Raw genomic sequence first — 25,264 nt, 5'->3', positions numbered from 1 at the left:
ACTTTATTTCTTTCACAAGCCTAATCTCTCTTAACCTCTGTGGCAATCATATTTTGCTATATTTCAGCAGCTCCTGTTTTCACGGATAGTCATCTTTTCCAGGCAAAAGAGCTCTGATCCATTGAATCATTGCTCATCGTCCATGCCTTTAGCAAGTGATTTACAGATAAACACGAAGGCTCTGAAAGGACTGCCTTTGACCACAGACGCTGTTACGAGCTCATATATCCAGGTTGGCTAATGGCTTTTTCTTTTGAGGTGAGGCATGGGTGCTTTGTCTGCCCCTGTGCTGAAGAAGCTCAGTGAACCCTGGTATCACCCTCTACACCAGGGGTGTCAAAGTCATTTCCACCAAGGGCCACATCAGCCTCATGGTTGCCTTCAAAGGGCCAAATGTCATTTTACGACTGTGTAAGTGTAGGAGTAGTTACATTTATACAGGCTGATGTGGCCCTCGGTGGAAATGACTTTGACACACCCCTGCTTTACACATTCACAGCCTCAAGTACTCGGGCATCGCCTACACACCAGCAGAAAGAAAAGCAGGAGCGGAGTTTCTAAAGATGTTTCTTTACTGCTCCGATCAGACTTTGCACGAAGTAATTACTGTGAACCTTACTCAGAGCTCATTAGGACCAGAGAAAAATTTCCACTAGCTTTTTTAAACCGTTGATTAATTCTTCTTTCCTGGCAGATCTCCTTGGATTCTTTAACATGTCTGGTCCCAGGCTCCCCATGGTGTGGGTTTGTTTCCCCACTCCTACCACTCCATGCATTGACAGGGAAATGAAAAAAGTAATCACATGTCAGAGCGTGCCCTTGATTTTTAAGTCTTTGCGGCAGATTAGCGTAGCGCTCCCCCTCCCCATGCTGGCCTATCTATTGCACAACCGTACGGCAAGGAGTTAATCCCACCATCTGCAGCTGTCAGAGCTGCTGCACACCAGGGAACCCAAACACCCAGCGGTTTGGGAGCACCAAGGGAACAAAAGTCCAACTCTGTCTTCTACCACTGAACAACCATATATTAAATATCATATTAATTAATTTTACCCAATAGCCGGCTTAGTCAACATAAACAAGCCAATTTTAGATTTAGACAGGGAAAAGAGCTCAACAACTCAGCCTCTACAATGCCAGCAGACTTCCATTATTTACATTATTTAAGAATTATTAGCTTGATCCCAGGCACATTTTAATCGTTCAGTTCCAACACTACTTGCATTTATAAGTGGCTTTATAAACCACCGCACACACAGAGGACTGAAACACTAACATAAATGCAAAGTAGGAAAAAGGGTGAAAATACCTGGGAAAGCTTCCCAAATTGTTTGCTACAGGCATGTGTTTGACCTCCAGCCCCCATCTCACTGTTCAGCTTTGCCTACGTGCAGCTGGGCAACAATGGACAGGAGCTTCATTGCCCATTCTTCCCCTCTTCTTTTTTTGGAGCACATATAGCGGATTTCAAAATGGGAAAGCATTTGAAGAACGGAGATAGACAAATAATTGCCTGGAGAAGCACAAGGCATGAAATTCATGCTACTCTGGTCTGCGATTGGGGTGGAGAGATAACTCGATCACAATCTTAAGCATCTACTACAGGTTGGCATCTGCTGCACCCAGGTACCCGCTCCTGCCCCCCAGAAGCACACAGCCCTCCCAGCTCAAAGGGCTGGCAAGTGATGTCCAAACCAGAAACAAGCTGACTTTTTTCTTCGCAGCACAATAAAACTGACTAGCATTGATAAGTAAACGCTTCACCACAAGGTCAAGACTGGAGATGCCAAGCAGAAGCCCCCAAAGCACAGACAAAGGTGACCCAGTGTCTTCATGAACATGAAGATTGTATGATCATAATGACCTTTAACCTTGAAAAGGTCTTACTAATTCTAGTATTCAAATGTGATACAGTGAACTACTTTTTTTTTTTTGGTGGTGGTGGTAATTACACATTCCAACGAGCCTAACCCATGAAAAACACTCATTCCAGGAGGTGTCCAGGCACCTTAAGTCTGCTTCCCTCCTCATGGGTGCACAGACCGCCCTGTAAGTTGCACTGGTTGAAAAACTGCTTCACTGCCTCTTACAGCCTCCGACACTTCTGGTGGCTGCTGCTTTTGTGCTGTCCCAACTGCTCTTCTGCTTCAGCAAACAATTTAGAGCTCCCAAAAGCCCAGAGGCACTCATACGATCACGGGCTGTGCCATCTTATGCAACACACGACACTCCCACAGCATCTTTTCCCCTGGGCAGCCCTGCATCCCCCTGCCTGCTCCTCTTCTGCCTGGCACCAGGGGACACATGGCCATCGTCCCGCAGCTTTACCAAGCCCCTCGACAGACCACCACAATCATTACCTCCCTACAGACCTCCTACAGCATCCTTCATCTGCCAAAACTGGGACTGACCACTCTGCCGGGGACCCTTTGTCTTTCCGGCAGTGATTTTCACACCAGGCAATTTTCCTTTTTTCAAACAGGTCCTAAACTAGAGCAAGCCACTCTACTCCAATATGCCCCCTTTGGCTCACCTAAACAAAGGTGAAATCTTTAAAAAGGGAAAATCAAAATCTGGTCCCCTCTAGGAGAGGCAGAAATTTGGTTGCTTGGTTGTTTTTTTCTCCATCCCATCACCTGTTTCCCTTTACTTTATTTGAAGCTTGCAGGACAGGATCAGTCAGCCACCCTGCAACGAAATTCTAGTGGTAAAATCTACTTTAAAGCAAGAAAAACTTATTTAAAATAACAGGGCTCCACCGCTTTGTGCTTGAAGCTCTCAGCAGCCCTGCCAGCAGCACACGTAGACAGCAAGCACTGCTGCACAGCGTTTACACTGCGCTGCATTAGCACCAACGAGCGCTGCCACCAGAGCCCCATCCATGTATCCCATGCAGTGATGAGATCAGCCGCTGCCAGAAGAGAGATGTTGCAAGAACACCCATGTCATCCAAGGAAATAATGGGGGGATCAAACCATAGTAGGTGTTTCTCTGCCACTCCCTGCTGTTGGTTTTCGGAGCTGCCAGATGTTTGGCATTGCCTTGGGCTTCTCAGGTCTGGGACTAGAGAAGCAAACCAAAGAGCCCTGAGAACTGTTCCCTTAGCTTTCCATGCTTCAGTATCCCCACACTCACAGGGGAATGTGCTCTGGCATCACTCCTGCAAAGAACATCTTCCTCAAGCCAAAAAAACTACACACCCCTTCCCAAGCAGTTGTCTTGCAATCCTTAGGCTGACTGTGCCCAAAATATACCTGCTGAGAACACCCGCATCCCCAACAAAATACCACAGAAGTTCTCAGAAGAGAGAGATTTTCCATTGTAAAAGAAGGGCCAGCACAAGATCTTTCCATCTTGCACGGAAGATGCTGTCAGGAAAGTATTTCTCCATGTTGAAGAGGACTGCTGGCATGAGCACTGTGCCTGCTGGTTTCCTGATATGGACCAAAGAGTCAAATGGGTTTAGATCCACCCGCCGTGCACCTACAGACTCATCACTGGTGTTTCACTCGGTGTAAGACCGAGTTTCATCTTTTTACCCTACTGACAGGATATTAATTTATGTAATGGCCCAAGAGCTGCCAGGCGCTATGAGACATTTTTCTGGCTTTGTTCAACATTCCTTTCCTGGCGAGGACCTTCCCGTTAGTCCTGCCTTCACTGGGGTGTCACAGCAAAGACACGAAGAAGTGCCAGCTTCCCAGCGGGTCCCAAGCCCAGAGTGCAAAGCACAATCTGCCCTTCTCCGGGAGGTGGGACTGATCCAAGCCGCTGCGCCAGGAACGTTTGCCAGTATCAAGAAGGCCGTTCCACTTCAGAGGTTTGCAGGCTTGGGTATCGCCACCCTAAAAAATAAGGTAGGACAGAAAGCAGCAGACAAGGACTCCCCTGTGAGGAACACACAGCACCCACAAAGTCCGGAGGAACCTGCAGCTATTGCGCCTTTGGGTGGGCACGTGGCCCTTTGGGTAGGGGAGGAGATAACTGAAGAACATAATGTGAAAACACCCAACACATTTTGGGAAAGGGAGAAAGGTGTTTTGTCTCCCCCTGCTAGTCCTCACACATGCCCCACCACCCTAGGAGCTTCAGGAAGAGGCAGGTTCAGCAAAGGTTCTCAAGACACGAAAGCTAGTTGTGCATCTCTTGAAATATTTGTTTTCTTGTAGTTAATGAAGTTTTGCCTCTACTGAGGACCTTGCAAAATCAGAGCCAGCTGTTGGAAAACAGAGGCTGATGCTGCCAAAACTGAAAAATCCATTTTTCCTGCTATTCCAGCTGCCTCACGTCCCCCAGAGAGGTCAACAGTGTGCAAAATACTGCTAAAAAGATGTGCACTGGAGATGTTCGCTCCTAGCCAGGATTTCTACACAGCTCTTTCTGAAGCCAGAAATACACTAGCTGCAAAGTCAAACAGCACTACAGCTGCCTTCTATGAATGTTACATAATAAATAATGCATTTAAGTATTGTGATGTTGGGCTCCAAATCCCAGCCTCACTTATCCTTTAAAGACTGTGCCATCATTATTTATAGTATTTATATTACAAAGGATGGGGGGGCATACTATCATATCCCATTTAAAGATTACTTTCAGATGAAGCAAGTCTAGTTCTTTAACATTTTCTTCAAGGAGAAAAAGGTGACAGCAGCAGCTGGGGTACAGCAAACAAATCAATAGATGTGTATGGACATATAGGTCAAATAAGAATTAGGCTGAGTGAAAAACAAGTTAGCTGTGAAACATTCTTTTGGCTGCTTTTCCACATATGGTGCTAGCCATTTGTGGTTTAATCTTAGGGAAGCTCCATCTTCATTGAGCCTACAACGCTTACAAACTTCCAATAAGCAAATTTTTACTATAATTTTTTATGTTTCCTTATACTGGGTAACATTTTCATATGAGCATCACTGTTTTATACACTTATTGCACTAGGAAAATCTGAAGGAGGAACTGGAAAAATTTGGTTCTGTGTCCTGCAGAGCAGAAAAATATCATTTAAAAATACAGAACTGACCTAGAAAAAGGAAGAGTTATTATGCTGCCCTCTAATGAGCACATCTAACATCTGAAAAACAGCACTCTCACAGAGATGATGTGTTCTGCCACTGGCACGTCCCCGCCTGCTCAGAGCTGTCAGCAATGCGGTCACAGCTGGAGCAAGGCAGCACGTCCCACACAAAGACACGCAGAAGAAACATCTGGATGGACCTGAGACCTATTCTGTGCTTTCCTAGGCTTAGGTTAGAGTATATGGCTGTGTCCTGTTCTGTTCCCATTCCTCCTCCAAATAGAGGGAGCAAGGGAGAGGCTCCTACTTGTGTCCTGAAGGTCGGAATTAAATATACCTATCAGCTCACTTCTGCAGTTGCCACGAGGACAACCCTCCCTCTAAAGCTATCTCCAAAGGATATTTGTTGCATTTACCTTCTGCGTCCCTTCCTTGGGTCCATCTGGATGCTATTCAACCTATTCTCTTCATTCAACCTAGCAAAGAAAATACTGTGACCTCATGATATGGAGCTAGACCACACTCTTCACTGCCACAGAGGGCCACTATGTTGTTAGAGGCACACAACAGAAACATGGAGGGAATGACTTGCTTAAGCATCTGTGAGTGTTAACGAAAAGCAAAGGAATTCAGTTCTCATGCCAGGGTGTCTCTGGGTCTGCACAATCATCAGAAGATGTTCGGTAGAAAAAGGCAGTAAGGAAGGCAGAGGAACAGCCATGGAGCAACACTTCTACCTGGTACTGATTCTAATCTCAACTTTTACTGAGCTACAGTTCCATGGTGGGTTGACCTTGGCCAGCCCCCACCAAGCTGCTCCCTCATTCCACCTTCTCAACAGGACAGGGGGAGGAAATCAGATGGAAAGTTCATGGGTCGAGGTTCATGGGCCAAGGAGACCACTCACCAATTACCATCAACAGCAAAACAGACTCGACTTGGGAAAAAGTATTTTAAGGTATTGCCAATTAAAATAGAATCAGGTAGTGAGAAACAAAGACTCTAAAACACCTTCCCACACACACCCCCCTTTCTCAGCTTCACTCCTTCATTCCTGACTCCTCTACCTCCCGCCCTGAGCAGCGCAGGGGGAATGGGGTTACAGTCAGTCCCCCACAGCTCCTCTCTGCCGCTCCTTCCTCCTCACCCTTACCCACCGTGGTTCTCCCCATGGGTTCACCTGGCATTTTTACCCCTTCTGAATTACACGTTTTCCCAGAGGCAGCATGGTGGCTGACGGGCTGAGCTGTGGCTGTGGTGGAGCTGCATGGACCTGTCCCCACACAGGCCATCAAAACCTTGCCACCTACACCCAGTACAGGTAAGCAGGCAAACATCCTCTATTTTGCAACAAGAAAAGACATGAAGAATTTATAATTCCACATAAACAGTATCTACACATTTGTAGGCTATTTCCATAAATAAAACCCACGCAGGTACAGGCACTACAGCAACAAGCGCCCCTGCAAATGCAGAAGAGCCCCGGCACTGGGGTCACAAATCACTGGCATAAATCAAAAATCAACAGCCAGAAGCTTCACTGAGAAAAAGATGAAAGTGCCACTGAAGGAAGCAACTTGAACTGAAAATCATTACTTTTGTCAGCAGAATTCCTGCAGTCTGGAACAGCCTTCCCCTGCCTCCCCAACAACAGGCACACCAGGTTATTTCAACTCAAAGCACATCGCAAAGTAGCTACTGGATGTATAGACGCAGCCTGTACCCATCGCAGCTGGCGATGTCCTACCCATGCTAAAGAAGCCCGTTCCCAGTTACATAACAACACTCAGTGACCTGAATTTACAAGTAACCTTTATTTTGAGAGGGAGAAGAAAACAGATATAAGTAAAAATGAATTTTAAAAGCCATGTAGCTGCAAGAGAAGCAAATCAGCCCAGAGCCCACACGTGCACAGCCACATTAGGCATGAATATTCACAGAAGCCAAAATTCTTTAAGCAGATCTATTTACTTTCTGCATGTCCTCTATCCACTGTCAAGCACACAGTACCAGTGTTTGTGTCCCCCATTTGCCCTTGGATATCCTGCCAGGGACCCTCTGAAACACCGTGTTTTCATTTCAGTTGGTTAGCAACATCACTAAATACAATGCTTTCAAGAGTACCTTCCAGCTGATGGTCACTCCTTGCTTGAATATCTGCTTGGATAGCCTGTTCTTCTGCAGGATCTGTTCTCTGCCATCAGCTTCATGGCACATTTGCAACACTGCTACTTCAATCTAAACCTGCCCAAATTTCCATTTCAAACAAACCAGAATATTTCAGTGCCCACTACATGTAATATTTGCATAGTCTTGTTTCCTACATTTAACTTAAACAATGCCCATTGACATTTACAGAGTTAAAAACTCCATGAAAAAAAAAAAAAAACACACCAAAAAAAACCACCACAAAACCCCCCCACTCTACACTTTCCCTCTTTCTACAAGCCACTTGACTAAAAAGTTAAACTCAAGTTATGTGCCATTACCAGTTATGCCACGTGCAAGCATCAATAATGCCACTTCTGCAGCACTGCCAACAGATCTCCAGCTGAAGCACACATTTCTACACAAGCATGAAGAAAACCTCTGTCCATAAATTGCTCTTTGAAGCCCTGTGTACCCCAAGGATCCCCTGAGCAGAACGGCACTCAGTGCAGGAGCCAGCACTATATACTGGTTTTTAAGTGTGCACTGCAATCAGTGGAGCCTGAGAGAAGGAAACGGCTCTGGGAGAGTATCATGTTTTCCCATAATTATAACCTATGGGCCATTAGTTCTGTAACTGAAGGATTACAGATTACCTCTGCCCCTATTACCAGGCTGTATAATTTAAAAATTAAACACAGAAGCCAAAATCTCAGGCAAGCTAGACCTGCTACTACTATTCCAATAAAGGATAACTTACATAGAATAATGCTATAGATCCCACTTCGTCTTAATTATAGACATCAGTTCTTGAGAGATCTACCACCAAATACACAATCTGTAACTGAAGTAAGACCCACATTAGCCTGGCAGAGATTTATCTCTCAGTAAATCAGAAATCTGATTTATGTAAATGACAATCCTAGTGTAGAAGCCCTTGGAAAGAATACCCAAGCAAAATAACCTGCCTCACATGGGCATTTCCCAGGGGTATTAGCAGAGGAAAGAGGCAGCTGACTTACTCCTGCACCCCAAAAGCATGCCAAGGCAAGTCAGAAGGGGCAACCCAGAAGAAGGAGACCTCTCACCCCACACACTCTTTGTTTACCAGCTTCTACCAATTTTCTAAATAGAGCGTCTATTAAATATTAAACTCCCAGGATGCACATTTCAGAAATACATTTGACAGCTTGATACAACTCCATACCGATGCTGGTGACAAGGGAAGGGCTCTGGCTTCCAGAGCTGTCAATCTGCCCTCTCCACAAGTGTTTCTTCATCTCTCTTGGGATCCAGTTTCTCAATTCACACAGTGTTAAACTGTTCCTCTTGTGCCCCATGAGAGGGTTTCATTACCAGGACTTGCGCTGGGTGGTATCTTTGCCACCGGTGCAGAACTATGCCTCCTCTCCCTTTGTAGCATTTATAATTTTATAACTCGATTATTCCAAAGCTGTAACATTAGAACAGCAAAGGCATGGATTTCAGTTCATAACCCTCTTTTGTAACACTGCAGCTTCAGTACCCTCCCCTACGCAGGGCTGATCTATTTTTGTGTAATAAGGATGTCTGACCATTTTAAAGTGACTTAGCAGGAGAATACTTGGCTAGTTTAGTATCCTTTTAAAGCTTTGGGAATCATAATCACACGGAGGGAGACACAGCATGACATGCAAGCTGCCGTGCCCCATCACACCTGACCAGGAAGGCAAGGGGGCACACTGGCCCCAAATTCAGTGAGCCCTTCAGTGCCGCAAGACACTGACACATCTGACCTAAAAAGCACACACTTGAGCACCCAGCTTTTTTTACCAAGACCAGAGGAAAGCTTCACAGAAGCACAGAGCAGCACCCCAGAATCACACAATGTCAGGGATTGGAAGGGACCTGGAAAGCTCATCCAGTCCAATCCCCCCATGGAGCAGGAACACCCAGATGAGGTTACACAGGAAGGTGTCCAGGCGGGTTGGAATGTCTGCAGAGAAGGAGACTCCACAACCTCCCTGGCAGCCTGGGCCAGGCTCTGACACCCTCACCATGAAGAAGTTTCTTCTCAAATTTAAGTGGAACCTCCTGTGTTCCAGTTTGTATCCACTGGCCCTTGTCCTGTCATTGGTTGTCACCGAGAAGAGCCTGGCTCCATCCTCCTGACACTCACCCTTTACTTATTGATAACCATTAATGAGCATCTTCACTGCCCTGCGCTGGACTCTCTCCAGCAGTTCCCTGCCCTTCTGGAACTGAGGGGCCACAACTGGACACAATATTCCAGATGTGGTCTCACCAGGGCAGAGCAGAGGGGCAGGAGAACCTCTCTGACCTACTGACCACCCCCCTTCTAATCCACCCCAGGTACCATTGGCCTTCCTGGCCACAAGGGCACAGTGCTGGCTCATGGTCACCCTGCTGTCCCCAGGACCCTCAGGTCTCTTTCCCCTACACTGCTCTCTAATAGGTCATACCCCAACTTATACTGGAACCTGGGGTTGTTCCTGCCCAGATGACAGACTCTGCACTTGCCCTTGTTATATTTCATTAAAATTTTCCCTGCCCAACTCTCCAGCCTGTCCAGGTCTCTGGATGGCAGCACAGCCTCTGGCGTGTCAGCCACTCCTCCCAGCTTGGTGTCATCAGCAAACCTGCTGACAGTCACTCTATTCCCTCACCAAAGCTTCACCAAAGGAGTCCCCAATCCCTCACTGAGCCCCACACTCTTCTTCAGCCACCCAGCACCAACACAGCCCAAAAAGCAGCATGAAACGGCTGCTCCAGGGCAGGCGGGCACCTCGACCATCACCGGTGGGGAACGTTACGCATCAGGCACAGCCACAGGAACCAACCATAATAAGAAATTACAGGGATCTGACACATCGTTCAAACTCCTAAGAATGATTTCAGGCTCTTCCCACTACTCACAGCCTGCTCTCCCTGGAGCAGACTGCAAATATTTTGGCAGCTTTAGGCACTCTGGAAAATGTTACTGTGTTTGTGTAGCGCTCAGTATCCATGACCACTAGCTAATTGGAGGATTAAAAAAAAAAAATGTTAATTTTAAGAAGAAGGATTTAGCCACAGCTAGAGGGAGGGGAAGAAAAAATGAAGTTAATTACTTCCATAAATATTAACACAACTGATTCCCATGATCTGGCACAAGGCACTCACAACATGGAAACAGTCTGTCTCCAGAAGGGAAGGCAAAGCACTTGGAGCAGTGCAAGTTTCAGACACTCATTCAGCTATTTCATTTAATTGCACTGACTCTAATTAAAGTGGAGCTTCATACGGCTATTCTCACAGCCGACACCACACTGCACAGACAATAAGTTGTTAAACTAATTTTAAGCAGTGTGGATTTGTTACTTTTTAAAAAATTATTCTTTTTATTTAAGGCACCATTGCCTTCAGCTTTCAGTAGGGTTCCCACTCCAAAGTCTCCCAGAAGCAACCCACAGCAGGTCACTGTCCTCGATTTCAGGCAGTCCCCAGAGCTGTTCACTGCTGGAGAACTTGGTCAACTTGACTCTTGAAGCAAGGTCACACTGATCTTCATCCTTTGGACCGAAGCAACAGACCCTCTGGCTTTGAGGCAAGTTGTGGCAACATACAGTCTCCTGTTCGAGCTGTTGTGTAGACTGAGGTCAGTCATAAAACATTCAGACACCAAAACTGCCCTTACAAGGTGATCTGGCATTGTCAGGGTAAGAGCAGCATCTAATGATGCAGTCAAAAAAACAAATTTCAGCTAAGAAGCAATGAAGAGGGAGCATATGGTAAACTGCTACCTAGAATAATTTATCTAGGTATGGTAAATTGTCACCTGTCACCTCATCAAACTACCAGGGTGGTTATCCTGGATGCAGCCTTGCTATGTCAGCATATATCCTTCCGAGCTCTTCACCTGCTCCCTCCACTTCAAGCCAAGATACACTCTGCTTATGGGAACTCCCATTCACAGTCAGAAGCAGACAGGCAGCAGCCCTAAGCCTGAAATACAAGTATTTTCAGCTAGCGTCAAGTCTGTAAACCTATTAATAAGCGCTATACTGGGTTGTCAAAAGTTAACAGCGCTCCTTCCCCAGGAGGTTCAAGTTTTCTGCTTGCTGCTGTGCAAGAAAGGAATTGGGCTCCCCCTGCCCCATCCCACTGGGTGCTCAGCTGGGACCAAAGGCTTCCCAGCAGGGTCAGGGTCTCCTCCTGCCCAGTGGCACCAGTTCAGGCTCTGCACTGGGTGCAGTGAGGGACAGGGTTAGTCACAGCTCAGCTCAAGGCATGGACGTGAGCAATGCTTTTTGGACTGTGGTTCTGCAAACAGGCAGAGGAACTGCTCCAACAGATAATGGAATAAAGATAACGCAGTGTCCTTCCCAGCCATTTTGGATGCCACGTCACTAACCTTGGGGCCGGGGGAGCGGTGAAGAGTATCACTTTGCCTGTTTACCCTCTGCCCAGCATTTCCCCTTTCCTGGGAATTTTTCCTTTCTTGAAAATTCCTCTACTGGAGGTTTCAGGCACTTTCACACACAGTGTCAGAGAAAACACCAGCTTATGGAGAGAAGTCCACAGTTTGACCTGAGACCCGCACATTCCAGCCCTGGGACACATCCTCGACCTGTGCAGGTTACACGAAGGACGTGGACACCTTGCAGAAGGTAAGTGGGTGAAGAGGAGACAGGCAAAAGAGAGGTGGGAGAGAACACTCCAGGGCTGAAAATGGCTGCACTTTGACTATTGTCTTCTGCTGGGTGGCTGAAGACAGAGATAATCATATGAAAGAGGAATGAGGAAATGCTAAAACAGTTGCTGGCTCTCCTGAGCCCTTCTCCCCACATCCCCTGAGCCTGTGCAGGGAGGGGGAGCTGGTGTCTGGGTACCAAGGCTGACATGCATCATTGTCAGCCTGTTGAGTCAAGAGCAAGGGACACTGCAGAGCTACTCCACCCTGAGACCACAAGAAGCAGCCGCCACCGCCAGCTGCATCAGGGGCAGCAGATAAGTGGGACAGGCTTGGGAGCACAACTTTAGGTGCTTAAGGCTGAGCTTTATCCCAATGGCAAGAGCCAAAGATTCCTTTAACGGAGCTTGGGTGCCCCATTTTAAAGCCATGTTGATATCCAGTCCCCACCCACAAAAGCGAGAAATTCAAGCTCAAATGTCACCCAAACAGCCACTCCTCCTAGTCCATAGGCCAAGTAGAGATTTTCAAAGATGTTAAAATAATTTCAGTACAACACAACCGAAGGCATCACCAATAGGTTGCCTCTGACGCCACCTCAAGGGGGAGCATTTCAGCGCTCCCAAAATTCACACAGACCAAAGCCTAGGCTGATAACAACAAAGATAGATGGAGCAGGAACATCTTGTCATTTTGGACTAGCACAGCATGTCGCATTTTACACACACAGTGGAGATGCTACAGCCGCTCCTCGCAGGCCGCCTGCTGTCATTATCAGTTTGTGGAGCAAACTGTTTTCACCCCTTTCCTTCTGAAGGGTGTTACGGTGGGGAACAGCTTGAGAAGGGTGCTCAGCACAAAACAAACACAAGACAGGTGTGACAGCTGCCAGCACAGAATTAAATGCTGAAGAAAAGCGACAGCAGCAGAATTATGAAGATCCATCAGAAGATCCAGACTAGGAACGTGGCGAATGACCAATACAAGCAAAAGATTTTAAAATACCACAAACTTGCATTAGAAAAAAAAGCAGCAGAGGCTTAAAACTGATATTCAGAAAGGATGCATTCATTAAAACAAGCAGGATAAAGTTGTTGGGTTTTTTTAATGTTTCAATTGCTAAACACTCCAACATGACAGGAAAAAAATAACCAAACCAAAGCACCCCACACAACAGGAACCTCTCAGCTTCACGAAACCAGGCACCACACAATACCCAGGAAGGCAGAGCTGAAGGGGACCACACGATGCAGCAGGCAGCACAAGTAACCTGCTGCTACCCACAGCACAACTCTAGGATTTGCACAGCAGCATTTAATGGAGAAACGTGATCAGGGTGAGGACAGAGGAAGAAGAAACATAATATTTAAAGGCCACAAACAAGCAGAAATCCAATAAACATATAAGAATAAATTATGGGGCACAAAGTTTTGCATCCTGTCGGAGCTCCTGAAGAGTGGAAGGGGAACGGCCACAGCTACAGTTCTGCAAGTAACACAACAGCGGATCCACTGCAGGGGTAGCCGTGAGTCCACGCGCTGTAGGAACCGCGATGCTGGGAGAGGAGAGGTCTTACGTGGATTCTGGCACATAACCCATTAGAAAAAAACAGAAAAAGGAAAGCAAATTGTGTCATATAATGTTGGTGCATCATCTCATGGCAGGACCACAACTGCCCAGCCAACCACAGCTTTTCTGCTTCTCATTTGAGGCTACAAAAGAAGAACAGAATTGGACAAGTGGCTGCAGAGCCCAAGGAGAAGGAAGAGATATGAGACAGACAGAGCAAATCTGGAACACCAGAGCAGAAGCTGAGGTGCAAACCAGAAGGACACAGTCATTGACTCTGCAGAGGGAGGCTTGGTGACATAGGAACTAACTCACAGAATATCTGACAAAGTGGAAAAGCAAAGCCTGCAAAATCCAGCAATTCCAAACTGTCAGGTTCCTGTTCGGCCTGATTTTATTCTCTCCTGTCTCCACATTTCTTCAGGAGGAAAAGGGACTTCCTCCCTTGTCGGATGCTTAGTAATTTCACTCCTCTGCTCCCCTCTGTGCCACCGATAGAAGAATCCATGCTGCCAGGCAGTTCTGGTTATCAGAGGACAAAAGCTGTCAAGGTGCAAAGCGAAGCTCAGAGATGTTACAGCGTGAACGCCTGAAACCCCGCTCTGGTTTTGCATATTGTGTCAATCTAGGTTTCAGCAACAGCAAGGCCCAGCCCAACCCCCGTTCAGGCTAATGTCCTACATCGCTCTGTGCCACCACCTCGGTACAGAATCACAGACTCAGAAAGACCATTTAGTCCAATCCTCCTTTCATCTGTCACTAGGATCAGGTTGCTCAAAGCCCCATCCAACCTGACCTTGAACACTTCCAATGACAGGGCACCCAGGGCTTCTCTGGGCAACCTGTTCAGTGACACACCACCCTCGTCGTAAAAAAACCCCAATATCTATGTATCTATGTATCTATATATATTTATTTCTTTTTTATGTCCAACATAAACCTACCTCTGGCAGACCTTATGGTCTCCTTAAAGACTCTTAACTGGTCCAGGACCAGAGGCAGCAATGGTTTTAATTCATGTTTTTGTAGCTCACCAGGAATACAGGAGGCACTGGAGCAACCAGCAGCAAAAGCTACTCATGCCACAACCTCAGAAATCAAAATGACAAGCTAAGACTTTGCAAGCAATTCTGAAGTGGAGCATCTCCCTTATGAGGAAAGGCTGAGGGAGCTGGGGATCTTGAGGAGACTGAGGGGTGACCTCATTAATATTTACAAATACATAAAGGGTGAGTGTCAGGAGGATGGAGACAGGCTCTTCTTGGTGACAAACTGATTGGACAAGGGGTACAAACTGGAACACAGGAGGTTCCATTTAAATTTGAGAAGAAACTTCTTCTCAGTGAGGGTGACAGACACTAGCCCAAGGCTGCCCAGGGGGGTTGTGGAGTTTCCTTCTCTGCAGACATTCCAACCCGCCTGGACACCTTCCTGTGTAACCTCATCTGGGTGTTCCTGCTCCATGGGGGGATTGCACTGGATGAGCTTTTGAGGTCCCTTCCAGTCCCTGACATTCTGTGGTTCTGTGAAGTGGTAGCACTTGCTGCCATGGCATTTTTGCTTTCTCAACAACACATCTTGTCACAGTTCCCTTCCAGAGAAGCTGAAAATAAAGCAAGAAGCTGCCAGTCCAGTTGTTCATATCATTCCACAACTGGTTCATCATCCACTCCAAAAAAAGAGACATTCCCAGGCAACTGTTTTGCCAGAGCCATGCTTGAACAGGCCCTTGCTTCAAGGAGCAAACACCAAGGAAGGAAAGCTAAAGCAAAAAAGCAGCAACCCCCCCATATGACAGGCCATTATTTCTGACTTAGCTGGAAACATTTAATTCCCACGCTACAGATGCTTGCCCAGATGAGATTTATTTACTCACACTAGTGACAGAGGTCCTTGCATGGATTAGATTATGGCAAAGCATTTGATTTACATTACGTCAGCGGCTAAGTAAACTACACTGATAGGAAGCAATCATTCAGCAGCAAGTCATGGACTTAACTGCAGTGTTCACAGTGATGCTGCTGGCTTTTGTTACCTACGAGCATGTGGAAATCATCTGGAATCTGATGTTAAGATGAGCTAATGATTAAAGACAAGAAGCAGAGCAGGAGAAAGTAGTTGCAGCAGGTCTACTTCACAGTACGGCATGGCTCAGAGCTTCCCGTACTAAAATACTTTCCGTTTTAGACCACTGGCTTTCTGTTGTCACACACACAATACTCACCTAAAATGAATTCCATTTTAGTGACATTTTTTATTACAATTCAACCTTTTCCTTCTCGCATCGCAAGAATTACTGATTCCAGCACAGCCTAGGCCAATGCCTCGCACCCATCACTACAAGCATGCTAAACCAGCTTCGTATCTAAGTGAAGCAATGAGACCATGACTATGACAGCAGCAGATACTTCGACAGGGCCCCCTGCCTCCAACAGGTACACCAGAAACCCTCAGAAAAACTGGGCCTTCATTTCATCTTTCATTTCATCTCCGTTCAGCCTCGGCACACACAACCACTCGTGCTATCAGAGATGCTAACCCTGCTATGGATGCTGAACTTGCCAACAGCTCGGGACAACTAAACAGGCCCCCCAGGCCTCTGAGCAGCCATGCTGCCCTTCACTGACCATCTTTTTTGAGCTGAGAGGACCAGGACCACACGTAGCACCAAATAGCTGCATGTACCATGGATTTATTAACGGAGCGTAACAATGCCCTCCAGGTCATTCTCTTTTCCTCCTGCTTCCCAATGGCCGATTTGCTTTTTTGACCACTGTTGAGCTCCAGGCTGGCATCTTCTACAACGTAACCCAATTTCAAGTTCTTCCTCAGACTAGATTTTAACTGGAAGAGACCAGAACTGTAGAATGAAGCACAGTGTAGAAAATTCAGTACACAAGGGACATTTTTCATGTGCCATTATCAGCTGATTTTACAGGTACTCCAAATAATTCAGTGGATTCAAAAATGTTACCTCTGTGTACCCAGTCCAAGCTGCCCTGACTGTCTTTGTGAGAGCCCCACACTGACACATATCCCCACACTCCCAACCTTCTGCAGGCTGCTTTGAATGAAGACAGGGCAACTTGAAACCTGCCTTAGGAACTAGGAGCACGAGTAGAAGGCAGCCACCCTCTTTGACAGCAAAGATGAACACAAACCCTGAGAAAAAAGTCTGTCCAGGCCAGGCTAGGAGAGGTGATCCTTACTACACGTCACCCCCAAGCACTAACATCATCTGAGGCTTTCAAAGAAGTATTTACCTTTCTCCACAGCTTGCTTCTCCAGCTCTTGATCACGCCCCTAGTCTAAGGCATTCAGAAGAACTGGGATATGGCAGGGCACAGCCAGCTCATGGCAGACACAGGAATGTAACAACAAAGTGAAGTGCATCTCCTCCAGCTGCTAAACTAACAGTCCTCATTTACAGAATCACAGAATGTCAGGGATCGGAAGGGACCTCGAAAGCTCATCCAGTCCAATCCCCCCATGGAGCAGGAACACCCAGATGAGGTTACACAGAAAGGTGTCCAGGCGGGTTGGAATGTCTGCAGAGAAGGAGACTCCACAACCTCCCTGGGCAGCCTGTTCCAGGCTCTTCTACCCTCATTGAGAAGAACTTTCTTCTCAAATTTAAGTGGAACCTCCTGTGTTCCAGTCTGAACCCATTACCCCTTGTCCTATCATTGGTTGTCACTGCAGAAGAGCCTGGCTTCATCCTTGTGATGCTCACCCTTTACATATTTATAAACGTTAATGAGGTCACCCCTCAGTCTTCTCTTGTCCAGCTCCAGAGCCCCAGCTCCCTCAGCCTTTCCTCACACGGGAGATGCTCCACTCCCTTCAGCATCTTTGTTGCCCTGCGCTGGACTCTCTCCAGCAGTTCCCTGTCCTGCTGGAACTGAGGGGCCACAACTGGACACAATATTCCAGGTGTGGTCTCACCAGAGCAGAGCAGAGGGGCAGCAGAACCTCTCTGACCTACTAACCACCCCCCTTCTAATCCACCCCAGGTACCATTGACCTTCCTGGCCACAAGGGCACAGTGCTGGCTCATGGTCACCCTGCTGTCCACCATGACCCCCAGGTCCCTTTCCCATACGCTGCTCTCTAATAGGTCATTTCCGAACTTATACTGGAACCTGGGGTTGTTCCTGCCCAGATGACAGACTCTGCACTTGCCCTTGTTATATTTCATTCAATTTTTCCCTGCCCAACTCTCCAGCCTGTCCAGGTCTCTGATGGCAGCACAGCCTCTGGTGTGCCAGCCACTCCTCCCAGCTTGGTGTCAGCACTCATTTACCTCTCTAAACTCCTGGTGTTAGAATAAAAAGATGACAGAAACCAACAGTCACCTCACCTTCTCCAGAGAGAACGAAGCAGAACAGTTTGTCATACACACAGACACCTTTACAGCTGGACAACACATAAAGAACTTCTGCAAAAGCTGCCTTGAGTGCCCAGGCCATGTGCAAGAGAGGAAGGAACAACGCAAGCAAGTCAGGCAGAGGATGGACAGAGAGAAAGCAGGGAGCCAGAAAGTACATCCTAGGTGTAGAAGGAGGCCAAGGAACCTGACAGAAGTAGTCAGCTAAAGACATAACCATCAGTCGCCTAGTCATCCCTCTGCTGATCCTGCCAGCCACCATCCTCTCTTAAGCAGTTTACGGGTGTGCTGACAGAGGAAGCCACAAGCCATTGTCACCACCTCTTCTTCCTTACTTTTTCAGCAACCTCTCAACCCTGTGGAAGTCCAGCTCCACATTTGACAGCTTCAGGATGAGCAGCAAGCCCACCAGCTCACATAGCTGTGGTGCTTGGGCTCTGTCAAGACAAAAAATCCAGTCCCCTAGTTCAAGCACAAAGCCACAATGTGAAAACCCAAGTGGAGAGAGGAACAGAGTCAGAATAGTAGGAGGAAGATCCAATGTTTTACCCAGAAATACCATATGCAGATACCTTTGATCACAGAAACACAGCCATGGAGTGAGATGCTGGCTTTCTGAGAACTACACTTTCAAAAGCAGAGGGGTGCAGGGTCTAAGAGAGGTACCAGAGCCAAAACCCATAGCTGCCAGCTGGGCTTGGTAAATAGCAGAGCATTTCCTGCCAGGTTCAAGCCATCTAACTGCTCCCTGGTTTCACCTATGCCCTGCAAGCCTCTTCAAGCCCACACTGAAGTTTTCTAGGTTGTCCCTGAAGTGTCACAGCACAAGAGTAGATTGTAACACAAAACACAGAGGTAACAGCAATCTCAGATACTGTGAAGGAATCTTAGGTAATGTGAGGCACACATGCATGCACACACATGGAGGACAAATATACCAGCCTTTCAACTACCACATAGCATCCTTGACAGAAAAAAAAATCATCTTCAGCTGGAAAAAGCACAGGAAACATGAGTAAGCCTACCCACAGTCTGCCAATTTGACCTTCTCAGAGCTCGAAAAGCAAGTGGGAGAGAAATGCTTTTTTGTCTTGCTATTAAATCTTAAAATAACAATGTGTAGGAGAATCCTACCCTCCTGCCCTGTGCACTGAGCTAAGGGGAGATGGGTAGAAAGGGGAGGAAGGTTGGAGTCCACTTGAATTTCCTGCTGAACAGGCTCTCAGCTGACCAGAGATCCCAGGAGACAAGGCACGTCTGCCTAGGACCTCTTTTCGAACTCCAGGGTGTCTGCCATTGTATGCATAGCCTAGTTACAGTTCACTGAATTAACACAAAAAAATGAATTGATTTCCATAATGAAAAAGCCTCCACATGGCTCCAGTAGGATACAAGAAGAAAGGGCACAGCAGTTTGGGAAGATGAAAAAAAAAAATTAAATCACTTTTTGCCTCATTGAATTGCAGTTTTGAGCCCCTAAATGAACAGCTATTTTTAGCTGATCATCTGGAAAGTGCGAGGGAGCACAAAGCATTGGGGTCAGCATCACTGCCTGCAGGAAGCCAGCACGCAGCCTCAAGAGAGGGTTAGACATAGCCGGGCACCGCACATCTGCATCATCAGCACTGCGCAGGGACCAGCAACACGGTCTATTTATAAACCAGACGTGTACAGCTGTAGCCTGCAATGAAAGACCAGGATTGCAGGCTGTCAGCCTTCAACAACACGCTGTCTAATTTAATTAAAGAGATGGCTACGTTCACATGCACACACATATGCACACATGTCCTTTTCCCAGGAGAGTTACAAACAATGAGCTCAGTGTTTTGAAAACAATACATTTTACAAAGGTTTCTGTGCAGAGGGTAAGCATCTCCAGCAAACGTGTCCTCACACAACCTCCCCATTCCCTCTCTCTGTGAACAAATACGACTGATGGGCTATGGCTGCTACATTCACCGCTGCCTGGGTAACTGCCAGCCCTCGGGTGGTTGTTGGGTTTGTTAGTGGCCCTGTACATGAAAATAGTGTCACCATAGCGGTATTAATTTGCATGGAGGGAAGAAATAAATTTAGCTTGCAAAGAAGGTATTTGGGTGTCACACACACCTTCTGCACCAGGACAGACTCCTGTGCCATCAGTTTCCATTTAGAGAGGTGAAACCTGGTCTCAGATTAAAAGCTCTGTCTGCCACTAAGCAGCTAGAGGGAGCATTTCCTTGTTGTGGGACTAGAAAACAAAAGCCTTTATCAATCTCCTCCCTGTTCCCACTCTCCTGATATTCCCTGGTAGGCTGGACTCTTCTGCCCAGGAGTCCTTGAGCCAGGTGCCTAGCAACAGCAAAGGACAGGAGAGAGCTGGCTGCAATCAAGCTGCCATGGGTAAAGCACTGCTCAGGAACAACAAGCAACTTGCTGGCAAAATACCAGGGTACAAAAGGCAGCTGCCCCCGCAGGAACATGCGAAGCTGTGTTTGGGTTGAGATCTCCTGGGCTTGTTCTGACGGCCACTGCAAATACAGCCCCCAGTGTCTCTGTTCACAACCTAACGTGGCACTCATTCAAAACACCACAACAAACCTGTTCTGGAGGAAATGATGCTCCTGGAGTCAAAGTCAAGCTTCTTTACTAGAGTATCAGGGTCAATCTTCAGCCCGGAAAAGACACCAGGAGATGAGAGGTCCCAGTCCTTATCCAAAAGAAACATTAAGCAGGAATCAGTACAACCACCACCAGGAAATATTCATTTTTTAAAAATAAAATATATATATATGTATTTTTTAAATCAAATCCAGCACCACCCATACAGGAGCAGGGCACACCTCCCAGCAGTAGCATGCAGGTGCCTTTCTGGAGCAGGCAGGGGTAGGCAGGTCACCCCACTGGCCTGGCCCCCCAGGCTCTTGCATCCAAAAAGAAGTTTCACAAAGTCACGTTTTGACTGTTCTATTCCTAACAGATTTCTGTCTCAACTCAACCTCGCCTCACTTCAGTGAATTCAGGTATTACTTGCAGAACTGTGAATGGCATCTTCAGAAACAGCCAGACGTGTTACAGGTGGTAAGCGTGTAACAATACAGATAAGGAACAAATGACCACATTTAGGGGCTTAAATCAATGGATGTCAAGCAGATTCAGTAGTTATTATACTAGCAACTTACCAAATCTTCAGCATCTTATTCCTTTAAGCATACAAATTCTCCCTAAGTCCTCAGCTTTGCAGTAGCTTCTCTGGTTTGAAAAATGTATTAGCCAGCAGTATCTCCCAGCACCACCACACAATTTTTGAGTGGTACAAAACCAGCTGTATTCGGCACAGCTGATTCCTTCCTCCTCACAAGGGAAGCTATAGTTGCATAAAAAACATTTACAGCTTTTCTGTGTCCTTGCTGTGAGTGGGCTGGAGGAGTCGCCCAGCTTCAACCTGAACTGCGTGTTAATAGCACAGCTGGTGAAAGAGACATGGTCTTCATGGTCTTAAATCCCCTCAAGGACTGAGTGGAAACTGACAGCTCATCTCCACCTGCCCTCACCTGAAACTGAACAGAACCACTGCAAAAACAGGCCAGGCGGCCTCTTACAGACAGCACCCACTGGTAACGACCCCCACACCAAAACTGGTCATTGTGCTTGGTTTCCCTGTGAGCATGGTCAAGACACATGTGTTTGCTCCTAGACAATAGGTACCACTGGCTGAAATAAGTTTGCATGCGTGCTTACTTACTGAGAGCCTTACTGCTGACCTCCCTGTTTGGTTTAAGCAAAAGTTACTCAGCTCTGTCTGTTACAAAGTAATTTGCACTACCCTGGTGCCTGTATTGTAGCAGGCATGCTGGTTATTTCTCCCCAAAGGAAGAAATTCCCGATGCCAAACATCCACAGTTTGTAATAGACAGATTCAAAGCCTTAAAGCCACTGAGCCACAGCGCAGGCACCCTGTCCCCACCAGCAGGCTCTCCTCGCTGCCTGCTCAAGGCCTGGGATGCTGTGGTGGCTGCTCCAGCGTAGCTGCTGTGGCCATGGTGGTAGCCCCATGATGCTAGCAGCTCCACCACGGTGGCTGACAGCGTGGGGCAGCGATAGCCCCCGAAGCACACCGGGGCTCCCCCGAAGCACAGGCTGCACCTCACGCTGGAGCACTGAAGCCCCAGGCTCCCTTGCTTTGCCCCCTGACTTGACACACGTTCCCACGGGTGAAAAGCGGCGTGAGAGACACGCAGCCGCCCCGCAAAGAGCGTCACGGCAGCGTCACGGCCGCAGGAACAGCGGGGGGTCCCTGGTGTCACCCCACGAGCGGGAGAACCCGCGCAGGGCGGGCGGCCCCTCACGAACCGCGTCCCCCCACCCCGAGCCGCCCTGTCCCGGCCCCGCTCCCGCGCTACCTTGCCGGCCGGCGCGCTCCAGCCGCCCGCAGCGGGGCCGGGGCCGGGCTCGGGGAGCGGCAGCGGCGGCGGCGGGTCCCGGGCGGGCCAGGGCCGGGGGGCGGCGCGGTGGAGCCGCGGGCGCTTGGCCTTCCCCACCATGGCGAGCGGCGCGACGGAAGGGGACGGGCCGGCGTGTGCCGCGCCCACCTCCGGACCGGCCCCCGCCCGGATGGCGGCGGCTCCGCAGAGAACCGGCCGCGGGGGTTGCGGCTCTCGGGGAGCCACTCGCGGTGGGTAGAGCCCAGGAAGCGCTTCCGCGGCTGCGTCAGCCGGAGCGCTGCGCGGCTGTTCACTCTGAAGCGTAATGGTGGCGTCTGAAGCACCAGGGGTCCGCTGCCGGTGGCTTTGCTGGGCAGCCCGGGGGCTGATTGCCTTCAGTGGGGCTCCTGGAAACGGCTGGAAGGTGTTTGGTGTGCTGCCGCGATTGAGACGGACAAACGACGTAGACCAAGTTCTTGTGTACAAACAGCAGCCTTCATTTATTGCCACAAACGCTTTTTTATATAGTTGTTACCAGCTCGTGTGCATTTTTGCTATTGGTTACGGGCTGCAATAGTAATATATCATTGGCTAATTTTGCTATCGTCAATGTTACTCTTTTACTCTCTCCTTTCTCACAGGTACACCTTAATATCTTCAAGGTCAATCTGTGTTCCTATGCCCTCCGTCAGGGAATCCACAGACCCACCGCAGTCCCCACAGTGTGCTTAGATTAAACCCAGAGACCCTGTGACACAGTTTAAGCCCCTGGAAGAGCTGAGGCCTCTTGGTAGCATTAGCCAGAGACCGGGATGCCACAGCAGGATAGAAAACTGAACTGTGAAACTCACTGGCAAATTATTTCCATAGTTACGACAGCAGAAAATACCTGATGAGCTCCCGTGGAGCCCAAGCACATGTTGGACTGTGCAGTCATGGACCCAGGTGTGGACCCCCCAAAAAACAGCCTTAGCCCTTGCTGTACCTTCCCATGCACATGAGGGGGTGAGATGCAAAGATGCTTCTCCCCTCAGGTGAGTAAAACCTCCAGCCTTGGGACCCCCATGGTAGTTTTGCTTTTTAAAAGCCCTGATGGGTGCTCTGTGTTTAAGTGTCTTTATTTTCCAGCTGGCCTTTCTCTGCCCTCGACAACTCCCTGTGAGCTGTTTCCCAGGGCCTGGTGTTGGGGAGCAGCCCCAGGGACCCACATCCCCACCCTCCTTTCAGGTAGCATTTTTCCACTGCTTTTTTGAAACCTCAAATAACAACAACAATGAGATTTTATATTTGTCAGGGGCAGAAAATAACACTGAGAAAACTTCCATTACCCTGCTCTAGGCTGGATGAGCATCATTTAGGAGCAAAGCACCCAAGTGATGTCTCTGATCATGAAAAACAACTCTAGGGAGTGACCACTCTGAGAGTGCCCAGCTGGATGCACAGCTGGATGCACAGCTGGATGCTCTGCTCCCCACCCCAGCTGCTCAAGGGCATCCTGCAAAAACCACAACAGTCCCACTGTCCATGGGGAGGGGAAACACAATCCACTCTAGTAAAAATAAAATTAAAAAGGGGAACTAATAGAGATGGTTGAAAGAAAACAGAAAAAGGAATGTTTAACAGCTTAAAAGGCTGATAGTTGGGTTGGGGAGTATATGCGCTACAATTAAGCACATACGTGTCTCCAAAGGATGCTCAGCCCCTTCACCTGCAACAAGTTTAAACAGCAGCAAGGCGAAATAAAATGTAGAAACAAAAAGACATCCTCTAGAAAATAAAAGTGTTTCCCAATCCAGGAAGTGTCAGAGATTGAAACCTCAAATGGGTGAAATCCATGCTGAAGGATCGTGGGTGTTGCCAGCTAAGGGGACAGCAAGCAGGAGAGATTGGACGCCAGCATCCCAATGGTGCCTGCTCCAGTTCCAGCTTGCTCTGCTTGAACATCTTGTCCCGTGCACGATTGTGAACGCACAGACACGGTGTTAAGAGTAACTACGCATTGGCTAATGTGTGTAGTTGTAGTAAACACCCAGGACTAGCGAGCCACCATGCTAAGCACGGATATGCTGGAGATGGTGGGGGGAACATACACAGGTGTTAAGTATCCCCTGGGAACTGTTAGGGATGGTGCTCTGCTGTGGTTGTCTGCCCAAGGCCAAAGCTGCAGGAGACCATGAGGAACAGCTCCGGAGGAACTGGGAGTATTCAGCAAGCTTCAGCTCTGTGCTGCAAGGATTCACGTTATACCTGCTCTGCTCCCGCTGCTCCAGCTCAGGAGGCGCCCAGCTCCCCCACCCCCTTCCCTCGACCTGTTGTCAGCAGGAGCAGAAGGGTGTGACAAACCCAATGAAATAATTGAAAAGAGCAGCTGGGTAAGGACCTTATGCAACACAAAAAGGATAAATTACAACAGCTCATCTCACTTGAACACACTTCCTTCCCCCAGATCTGTGACTGGCAGTGCTGGTAGGAAACTCCACCAGCTTCCCCAGCTTCATCTGCCCCAGCCCACCCATTCCAGGGCTGGTTGCTCTGCAGCACCCACCCAGGCTTTCTGAGCAAGGTGGGGTGGACACCCCAGCTTTCAGCAGGCTCGTCCTCAGCTCCATCCCTGACATACCCCACAGCAGCCAGGCAACAGCTGCTCCAACACTCATCCCATCACGAGCATTGCGATGATGCTCTCTAGCTACACCCAGGACATGACTGCGATGAATCAGGCCAGAGCCCTGTCATCTTCCTTAATAAAAACAATGTCCCACGGAGCATTCATCAGGGCTCAGAAATTTGCTGCTAGCACTGCGATCCTCTTTGCTCGCTGCAAAAATAAACTTAGCTCCGTAACTGTAAGACAGCAGCAGGTGAACTGCATTGGTATTTTATAGTGCATCATGGTCACTCAACGTTAGCTTGCTGGAAGGGGAGCCTACAAAGCAGTTAACAAAAGCTTCACATTAATTATCTTTAAGCATATCTACAATCCTGTATGTTTACTAAATGACTTCTTTTTCACTTCAGGGCCCTAAAGAGGTTAAGAGATAGTTGCCAGGAGCTGGTTCCTCTCTGCTCAGGGA

General features: G+C 48.0%; 1 protein-coding gene across 1 annotated transcript in view; it reads right to left on the bottom strand.

Moving 5' to 3' along the window:
- Positions 1-22,310, bottom strand: part of SLX9 (SLX9 ribosome biogenesis factor) — a gene marked incomplete at its 5' end in the record, with an annotated part of 51,260 nt that extends 28,950 nt beyond the window's left edge. Inside the window, 2 exons of the mRNA XM_080346295.1 lie at positions 20,368-20,476; positions 22,170-22,310. Coding sequence (XP_080202421.1) covers positions 20,368-20,476; positions 22,170-22,310 — 250 coding nt within the window. The remainder of the gene's footprint in view (positions 1-20,367; positions 20,477-22,169) is intronic.
- Between the last annotated feature and the right edge of the window lie 2,954 nt (positions 22,311-25,264).

This window comes from Nesoenas mayeri (genome assembly GCF_963082525.1).
Source record: "Nesoenas mayeri genome assembly, chromosome: 6".
In the NCBI taxonomy this organism is placed as follows: domain Eukaryota; kingdom Metazoa; phylum Chordata; class Aves; order Columbiformes; family Columbidae; genus Nesoenas; species Nesoenas mayeri.
This window is presented reverse-complemented; position numbering and strand designations above follow the sequence as displayed.